This window comes from Apodemus sylvaticus, chromosome 1 (assembly GCF_947179515.1).
Source record: "Apodemus sylvaticus chromosome 1, mApoSyl1.1, whole genome shotgun sequence".
In the NCBI taxonomy this organism is placed as follows: Eukaryota; Metazoa; Chordata; class Mammalia; order Rodentia; family Muridae; genus Apodemus; species Apodemus sylvaticus.
In genome coordinates this window covers 208694723-208704866 of record NC_067472.1, presented here as the reverse complement: position 1 = coordinate 208704866, position 10144 = coordinate 208694723, and the positions used below count along the sequence as shown (strand labels likewise).

The following is a 10144-nucleotide window of genomic DNA, read 5'->3' as shown; positions in this document are numbered from 1 at the left end:
TCATATTCCTTATTTTTCCATCATATCACTCTTCAAAGAGCTGTTTTTACTTAATTGAACATTTTGGGGGAAATCCTCATTTTTTAAATACAGGAAGGTTTCTACATTGTTTCCCGAAGAATGAGTGAATCATCGTGGTGCACCCGGCCCTTGTCACAGTATATTTGCAATGTCAATATTGTTATTGATGCTCCCTACACACCCTCCCCCTCACTCAGCCCTCACGGGAGCATGTCCACTGCATAGCACTGAGGTGAGTGATCGCCAACCAGCTCCTTCTAACACGCATTGGATTCTATCAATTTCCCACCCAGGCGAGCTGTGCAGCTGACATCCCTGACTTGACAGGAGGGGGGCATTTGTCTCTCCAGACCCTTGCCAACAGCAATCATTCTCTTTCCACTGGCTTTCCCAGTTCGCAGAGGGGACTCAACCCTCCTGGGCCATGCTTGGAAAGATGACTAGAAAGACGCTGCCTCCCCTGGTCTCCACTGGGCACAGAGGACGGATAATGAGCACCCTGTCTACACTCCTTGGGGAAAACAAATGGCTCCAGATCCCGGCCAGAGGGTGATATTCCTGGGCCTCGTCAGCCACCCCTGACTGCAGAGGAGGAGGAAGGTGAGTGCCAGCCTTCCGTCTCTTCGGGACTGTGTGGCAACGCAAGGACTCACTGGAAAGACAGGAGGTGTGGCTGTCTCTGCTTTGCGTGGCCGGTTTGGAAGATCCCTGGGATTCAGGATCTTGCCTCAATCATTACCTGATAATTAACTTTACCAAACAGACTGTGACAGGTGCACGGTGTAGGGAGGTGTAGGGATCGAGAAGTCCTGGTGTGTTTGGGAAGGGCACACCAATCTGAGCTTCCAGTTTCCAATCTGAAAAATCAAGAACAATGGTGATCTCAAGGAAAACATTATGCTCAGTAGTTCTACAGCAATCCCCTCTCTCCCCCTCCTCTCTGCTTCCCTCCTTCTGTCTTCCACTCCCCCTCCCCTCCTTTGTTGCCTTTTTCTTCCTTCTTATCTTCTTCCCTCATCCACTTCCCCGTCCCTTTCTTCCTAACTCCCCTCTCCATTCTTATCTCCCATCTTGTCTTTCTTGCGTCCCCTCACTGTCTTTCTTACTTCCTCTATGCCGTTTCCTTCTCTTAGCTATCTTAAAAACAATCAAATTCTAAAAGACAAGCGTGAAGTGTGTCTGCCAATGTCCTTTGCATTGTTTTGGAGGAAGTTGGTCTTGAAGTAAAGACTCAGTAGACCAAGGTAGTCCTAGAACTCATATCCCTTCTGTTTCAGCCTCCGTAGGACTGGGATTACATATGTGCACCTTTATACCCCACCCATTATAATATAAAAATATTTATAAAGTTGAGGACAACTTCACTGTGCAAAGTAATAAAATAGCACCTATATACGTGATGGTTTTAGCTCTCATGATTCCTACTTTATCTGTGTGCCAGTACTGCAAATTTTTCTTCTTTAAAAATCTTATTTATTTGTGTGTGGTGCCTTAAGCTATACCACATGTGTGAAGGTAAGAGAACAGCTTGAGGTCTTTTCCTTCATCAGGTGGATCCCAGGAATCAATCCAGGTCATTTACCTTGGCAGCAAGTCCTTCTACACACTGGGCAGTCTCACATGCAGTGGGTTAGATGCGTTAGTTCAATTCATCTTCACTGCAGCTCCATGAGAAAAGTGGACAGTTCTGTTCACTTTGGTGGATTGACAACAAGATATAGGATTATCTGTATGACCTGTGTAATTTAGAGTGGCTGGATACTGTCTGCCAGACTTGTAAGGCAGACAATTGCCCAGCCAATTTTAGTAACAGAGGAAAAAAATCACAAAGATGAAAACACAAAAGACACAAAATCTGCTTTGAATCTCATTATAATTTTATTTTTTAAAGTGGTCTGCAGGGCAGGGGAGCAAGTGGCAGGAACCATGCCTGAGACGTGCCCAAGCACTGCGACACTGGACATGGTCTTCTCAACATGGAAGATGGGGTCTTCTCTGTCCCACTTCATCTGTGTGGAAACCAAGGCTCAGAGATGAATGGGAGTCTCCTAGAGGTACGGAGCAAGAGAGGGGGAGTCAGGCAGATCCTGGGAGCCCGCTGGCCAGACGTCCTAGCCGAACGTGCAAGCTCCAGACTCAGTGAGAGACCCTGTCATAAAAAGTAAGATGGAGTGTGACAGAGGAAGACACCTGATGTTAACCTCTGGTGGCCACACACACACACACACACACACACACACACACACAGTGAGAAACTGTGGCAAACACTCACAGGGATGATCTGTAGTGATGGAATTTCTGGTAAGCTTCGTATTTTTAAGATTTATTTTATTTACATGTGTGCTTACAGAAGAGGGTTCACCTGTGGGCCACGTGGGTTGGGTCCTGGGAACTGAACATGGATCCTCTGGAAGAACAGCAAGTTTAGCCCCTCTTTTTTGGCTATTCTTATTTGTTACATGGAGTTCCCAGTCATGAGAGCAAGTGGCAGGGACCATGCCTGTCAGATACCCAAGCATCCCGACACTGAATTTTATCCTCTCAATATGTGACTTTAGCTCTTATGATTCCCACTTTATCTGTGTGGAAACCAAGACTCAGAGATGAATGAGTCTTGCAAGATCCCAGAGAAATCTCCATGAACAGAAATGAGAGCCCTGTGTTGTACAAGTTGACTCCAAATTCATGGTGTGGGAAAGGATGATCTAGAACTTCTGGTCTTCCTGCCTCCACCGCCCATGCACTAGTGTGCACAACCACGCCCAGGCGCGGGGACTGACCCCAGGGCTTAGGCCTGCTAGGGAGGCACTCTCCCAGCTGACCTGCATCCTAGCCCACATTGCTGTTAAGTGAGCACTCTTCCATTGATCAGCCTGAGCTGATTCTCTCACCATCCTGATGAAGACACCACTCTGACTCTGTGTGGATTAACAGCAATGAACAGTATCTTGTGGTTCACTAAACGCACTTTCATTTTTTAAAGGAAGAAAGTTGTGTAATGAGAGCTGCCTCACACTTGCCCATCAGTGTGATCTTCGAATCTTCCAGCAGGTACAGGAGAAGCTCTCAGCAGGCTAGTTAGGGTCTCCCCAGCATGTGAGGCAGGCCTGTGTTCTGTCCTTCCAAATGTTACTGTGTTGTTGGAAATTTTAACTTACATACATTTAAGGCGTGCAACTGGGCTTTTAAAAATCTGGCAGGAAGACCAAAAGTTTTAGGCTATTCTTTACTACACAATGAATTTGGAGTCAACTTGAACTACATCAGACTCTGTCGTTTCTGTTCATGGAAATAGCTCTGAAATCTTGGAAAACTTTCATTCATTACTGATGAAATGATACAAGATAACATCACATTGTGACATCTTCATACATGTGTATAAGGTGTTTTAACCTCCATTGCAGTTTCCTGTTCCCATTAGATTCACCTCCCTTCCTCTTCCAAACTAGTTTCCTTTACATGTTGACACCTCCCTCTTTCCTGATCCCCCTCCTTCCCACTCCTCCTTTCTCTCTCCCTGCCTTCTTTCTTTCTTTTCTTCCTCTCTCCCTCCTTCTCCTCTCCCTCCTTCTCCTCTCCTTCCATCATCCCTTCCCCTCCCTGCTCTCCAGTGAGTTTTCAATAGGGCGATATTTCATATACGAATACTTTGTACGATGGATGCTATAACCAAGCTAACACAGACTTCAGCTGACATAAGCCTGTGAGTCGTGGACTTCAGAGTCAACTTCTTATCAGGATACAACCTACGCTCCATTAACTGCAGACATGATGCTGCCAAAATAAGGTCCGGCTGTCTTCTTCAAAAACAATGATGGTGTGGTTTCTTTGAGATGGAATGAATATTTAGAGATGTAGGGGTTCATGTTTATTTTCCATCACATGCTGAGAAAGGAGGGATCCCATATCTGAAGCAGCTACATCAGAGCTCTGCCACTGACAGCAGGGAATACAGGACCAAGGTCCCGGCGTCAAGACTCACCATATCCACCAGGTAAATGGGGATTTGGGCATCCTTTGTCTCCATTCGAGCATTCCATGTGGTTTGGGAAGAGTACACAGGGAGTAGACAGAGCTGATATTGATTGGCTTATTGATTGGCTAATTGATTGGCTTATTGAATGTCTTATTCAGGCAGCACATGATAGTGCTTGTCTGTAGCTGGCATCCTGAGCTCACATCTACGCTTTTGCTCCAGGAAACTTATTTAACTTTCCTCTTTCCCCATATGGAAGCCACAAACTTTGGGATTGTCAGAGCTAGTCTAACAGAGTAGGGCACAGAGAAGCTAATTCTCTCTCATCGCTGTGGATTAGCTGAAGCATTGCTGGCTGGAAACTCCACATGCTTCAGAGGTTCAAATACTCACCCTTACCCTGAGCCCTGCATCCCAGCTCCAGGCTGTAAACCCAACTGCCTTCTCCACAAGCCAGCAGGGAAGACTCGTAGACTCTCTTCTTCCCTTCCCACTCCCTTGAATCTTTCAGTCTGAGCAAATGCTCTCATCCTGTGGCTATGGTCAGACTCCAAACAGTTATGTCTCTGTCAGCTCCATCCTCTTCCCTCGCATCCAGTCCATCAGCAGTCGCCAGTGATGTAACCTCGAGAATGAATGTCAGGCATCAGGACCTCCTTGTTAAGATCTCTCTTTCTCTCTCTCTCTCTCTCTCTCTCTCTCTCTCTCTCTCTCTCTCTCTCTCTCTGTGTGTGTGTGTGTGTGTGTGTGTGTCTCTCTCTCTCTCACACACACACACACACAATGTATTCACTCATCATTTAGATGAATGTGATTTTTAAAAATGGATTGCGGATGTCAAGGAGGCAGGAAGAAATGTCAGTTAGAAGCTTGCAATACTCATTATGTGAAAGGTGGTTGCCACCTATGCTGAGGAGGTTGCCGTGGAGATGGTATCCACTAATAGTACACAGAGTGCATTTTTTATAAAATTTCATTTTATTTTTTAGACCTGGGAGCCCAAGTCTGTTAGATAGAAAATCTTAACTGTAGGGCTCTGATCTACAGCCAACCAACCTTAGGATTAGAGAGACTGCTAAGAGCATCTCTTTCCTCCTAGAGTTGAAAAAGATGTCAGTCTGTGTTGAACCTCCTTCCACCACATTCGTAAGACAGATCTGCTCCTCCATGGGAGTAATGTACATGCACATGAATATGATAGTGCGTGTGCCGTGTACAAGCATGCAGAGGCCAGAGCAGTGTGTAGACCAGCGCTCTTCAGCCTTCTACTGTTCTGGCCCTTTAATACAGCTCCTCATGTTGGAGTCACCCCTAATCATTTTGTGGCTACTTCATAACTATAATTTTGCTACTATTATGAACTGTAATGTAAACATCTGATATGCAGATGGTCTACACATCCCCCATGAAAGGGTTGTTCTACTCCGAAGGAGTTGAGACCCACAGGGTAAGAGCCACTGGGATAGAGTATCTTCTTCTCCCCACCTTATTACCTTGAAACACTGAATCAGTCCTTCTTTGCTAAGGCAGATGGCAGCAAGCTCTGGGAATCTGCCTGTCTATGGTCCCCACCCCATTCCTGGGGTCCCAGGCATAGGTGGGCGTGCTTGGCTACTGGGAATCGAACTCGGGTCTTTGTTCATGCAAACCAAGCCCTCCAGGGCACCTCAGTTTCATTCGTGATAGACATCACTTCTAGATGTGGAGCTGCACAGCCAGGTGCCACACAGTCTGGGACTGGCTCCTTGCGGGCCTCTGTGAGGAAGTGGGGACAGCACTGAGCACCAGGGTGAGTGTGAGAAGCCAGCACGCAGCCAGAAGGAAGAGCACGTGAGAATGTGCGGGAAACTGTAAATATGCTCTCAGGAAAAGGAGCGTGAGGACACTGGCTGTCTTCAGACGCTCGAAGGACGACTTCTGGGTTTCTGGTATTCCTGCCAGGCACGGAAATAAAACCCAGAGGTGGAATTATGAACAAGGCAGAGTTGTTCAGGCATCTGGTAAACATTGATTCCCACTTACAGTGAGCCAGGCATTGTCTTAAGTTCCGGGAATATGTGTGTAAGCAAAGCAAAGAGACACGTGTGCAACAAACACTGTTGTGGAAATGTCTGTGGGCTACAGGTAGAGCCTACACATACAACCCAGTGTTAGGATGTCACTCTACAACCTTCTGAAGAAGGGTGGCCCCACTGTCAGCCCAAGCATCAGAAGTTGAGGAACAGGTCAAACTTGAATCCAGCATCAGTTTCTGCTAGAGGATCTGCTCAGAATTGCCTTCTGAATTGGATGGATGAATGGATGGATGAATGAATGAAGGAAGGAATGAATGAATTGATGGATGAATGGATGAATTTGGAATGTGTTCCCAAAGAAAATGTGGATGTCATGGTGAGATAAGTAACCTTGATTTTTCATGCAATGAGTATTAAATGGAGGGCTTTGAAGTCACTGATCTTTGGATATATTTGAAGATGACCCAGTCTCTGATGTGTGTGTGTGTGTGTGTGTGTGTATGTCTGTGTAGGATGAAGTTTAAAGGTGGCCATTTTTTCTAACCTGGCTAGCTCCCAAATAATTGAGATTGAGACCTGCTGATTTATTCAACAAACTTTCAGCACAGTAACTGAGCAGATAACCCTACACTCTAGGCTATATAGTTACTTCCAGCTACACACCCCAGGTGACTTCCATTTAGTTGCACCTCACCTCAGTCTGCTATAGCTGTCTGTCCTCGAGGAGAACTCCCTTGGTGATTCCTCCTTCTGCCTGACCTTAAGGTGTCGTCCTCCTCCTCCCCCTCTTCCTCCCATTTCCCCTCCTCCTCCTCTTCTCCTTCTTCCTCCTCCTCCTCCCCCTCCTCTTCCTCCTTCTCCTACTGCTCCTCCTCCTTCTCCCCTTTCTCCTCATCATCCCCTATCTGCCGTGTGGCCCTTTTGCACCTGGACCCTCACCTACCTAATAATGAACTGTTTCTGGTTCTTCTCCTTCTGACCCCAACCTGGGACCAGAGGTCCAGCTTTCCTCTCTTCTCTGCACAGACATTGGCTGTTCAGCTTTTATTAACCATTAGAGATAATTGGGAAGCCTTCTGTACACTGCATTGATACAGGAGAGTCTTCATGACAATGCCCATGTCTGGACTATAACTAGATCTCTGTACACAGAAATTAGTATCTGAAAACACAGTGCACACGCCCCTCCAGGGTGTGTGTGTGTGTGTGTGTGTCTGTGCACATGCTCTCTTGTGTGCACACTAGCATGTGGGCTACTGTAGTATGCCCATGTGAAGGTAAACTTGCCTGTGTATTAGAATTAGAAAGTAGAGGTCCGTGCTGTTGTCTTCAATCACTGTTCCCCTTTTATTTTAATGTTTACAACGTTTTGATGTTCATGTGTATAGCGTGCCCTTGGGTGAGCGTGTTTGTGTTCATGAGTCCTCACGCAGAAGCCAGAGGAGGGCACTGTGTCTTGTCGCTCTCTGCCCCACTTCTTTAAGACACAGCCCCGCAGTGACCAGAGGTTTCCATTTCACCTACACTGATTGTCCAGAGAGCTCCCAGGGTGCGCCTGTCTCTGTTTCCCCACACTGTAGTTATGACCATGTAAAGCCATGGCTGGTTTGTACGTGGGTGCTGGGGATTTGAACACAGCTCCCCAGGTTCTCACAGTGAGCTCTCTTACCCACTGCACCATCGCTCCAATGCCCATGGTATCATGACCCATGTGCTCACAGGCTACAGAACGAACAGACTTGGTTTAATAGGAGGAAAGATTCATCTAGTATTTGTTCAATTACAACTACAGTCGGAAAGTATAGATAGTAGAAAGGCGGTGCTTGCTGTATTCTGGCCGTCAAGCTGTAGGCCCTCAGAGGGCGTCATCTATTGATATTGATATTGATGATATTGATATTGGCTGTGAGGGGGAGGGGATGCTTGTGCCACGCAGATGTCAGAGAACATCTTCCAGGGGTGGGCACTTCGCTGCCACTCTGTAGGCACAGAGGATTGAACCCAGGTCTTCCTGCTTAGTGCCAAGCTCCTTTATTCTCTGAACCATCTTGGCAACCTTGAAGATGACAGTTGAATATGTACCTGGAGACTGAGAACAGTCAAACAGTGTCAGCACACACAGGGAGCTGGGCTGTGTAAAGGCAAAGGCCCTGGGGGTGTCATGCTGGGGTGGAGGGAGGATGGGAGGTGTGGAGGGTCAGAAGAACCTGTTAGAGACTCGAGGACACTGTGGAGATGTGGCCACGAGTCGGCACACATTCCATCCTTACAAACGGAGAAGGACAGAGAACTTGAGGACAGAGAACAGACAGCACCAACTCTGAGGAGCTGCACATCCGCTGGGGGTTATCAGTAGAACACAAACCAGGGAAGTGGAGCGCAGGCAGGTCAGCACCTGAGGTCACTCCATTCATCCCACACTTTAACTGAGGTGTTTTGAAAAGATCTTGGTTGTAAGGGGATTTGATTTGCACTTGGATGGATTTTCCTGTGACTGTAGTAGATGGAACCTACAGGCTGCAGTTCTCACTTCATCTTCTCCTCCTCAGCCCTCCACGGGGATCCTCCCTGGTCCTTAACACAGTGCCTTCTAGTCCTGGGCCCATGCCACTGTCCTGGGCAGCGCCACCCTGGGCCAATCAGAGCCGCGCACGCGAGCTGGAGTTCGTGCTGCTGGGTTTCGCGCACGTGCCCGCGCTCCGCCCGATGCTCGCAGTGCTCTTCCTGGCAGCCTTCCTGCTCACCATGTTGGGCAACTCGCTCATCGTCCTGCTCACCTGCCTGGACGTAGGCCTGCGCACACCCATGTACTTCTTCCTGCGCCAGCTGGCGCTGGTGGAGATCTGCTTCTCCCTGGACGTGGCACCCCGTCTGCTGGTGACCCTGCTGCAGCCTGGACGCGGGGTGTCCCCCACGAGCTGTGCCCTGCAGATGCTCCTTGTGCTGTCCTGTGTCACATCTGAGTGCTTCCTCCTCACGGTCATGGCCTGGGACCGCTTCCTGGCCATATGCAGACCCCTGCGCTATGGCGCCATCATGAGCCCTCAGCTGTGCTACCTGCTAGCTGCTACCTGCTGGCTGGCTGGAATCCCTGTTGCACTCGTCTTCACCATCTGGCTGTTTAACTTCCCCTTCTGTGGGCCACGTGGCATCAGACACTTCTTCTGTGACATAGCACCTCTGCTGAGCCTGGTGTGTGCAGACACCAGAGTCTTCGAGGCCAATGTGTTCGCGGCCACCGTCCTCGTCATCATGGTTCCCTTCTGTCTCATAGCCGCATCCTATGTGATGATTCTGGCTGCTGTCCTTAGGATGCCATCAGCCTCTGGGCGCCACAAGGCGCTGTCCACCTGCGCCTCCCATCTTATAGTAGTAATTCTGTTTTATGGCACGACGGGGGTCATCCACTTGCGCCCCAAGGCCAGCTACTCTCCTGAGAGCAAGCAAGTGGTGTCCCTGTCATATACCATGGTGACCCCTATGCTCAACCCTCTCATCTACAGCCTGCGGAACAAGGAGGTCAAGGCTGCCCTTGGGCGTGTGTGCTGTGGACGCTAAGAGTCTAGACTCCACGAGTGAGCTCTCTCCTCTGCCAGCTTTAAGAGTCAAGTAATTATTGAGGCCCACTTTCCCAGTGTGGCTTAGCACCCTGACTTTCTCCTAGGAAACCCAGGCCATTTCCCTACCTAAGAGAAGGCAGAACACCAAACTTTTCATTGCTGATCAGGATTTTTTAAATGACGGTAGACAAGTGAATCCACTTAGCCACGTAGAGTGCAGCAGTTCGCGTCTTCTGCAAGAATGCCGTGTAACACACCATCTCCACATTCAGTGTCTCACCGCCTGCACCTTATTCCAATTCCCTTTCAATAACCTGAGAGCCAGGTAATCGAGGCTGGACCCACCGGGGTGGCATTTTTGACTTGGGCTAATTTTGAACATGCTAATGGATGTTGATCAAGTTTCCTATGATTCAGCTGAAGATGCTTTGGTCCATAGACTTCTCTTGAGACCCAAAGCTGGTTCAGGAATGGCTTTTCATTCCAGTAGCTGAAGTGTAACAGTGGAAACCCAACTGCATGAGGGATGAAGAATTGTGAGACAATCCAAACCCTGTGGGGAGATTTAAAAT

At 48.2% G+C, this 10144-nt stretch overlaps 1 protein-coding gene across 1 annotated transcript; it reads left to right on the top strand.

Moving 5' to 3' along the window:
- Positions 1 to 8616: 8616 nt before the first annotated feature.
- Positions 8617 to 9570, top strand: LOC127684163 (olfactory receptor 10A7-like). Its single transcript, XM_052181128.1, has one exon. It carries the CDS (start codon positions 8617 to 8619, stop codon positions 9568 to 9570), a length of 954 nt encoding a protein of 317 aa, XP_052037088.1.
- Positions 9571 to 10144: the final 574 nt, after the last annotated feature.

What these genes read in the sequence shown, in the direction of transcription:
- LOC127684163 (XM_052181128.1), top strand. Translation starts at nt 8,617, where the DNA reads ATGCCACTGTCCTGGGCAGCGCCACCCTGGGCCAATCAGAGCCGCGCA.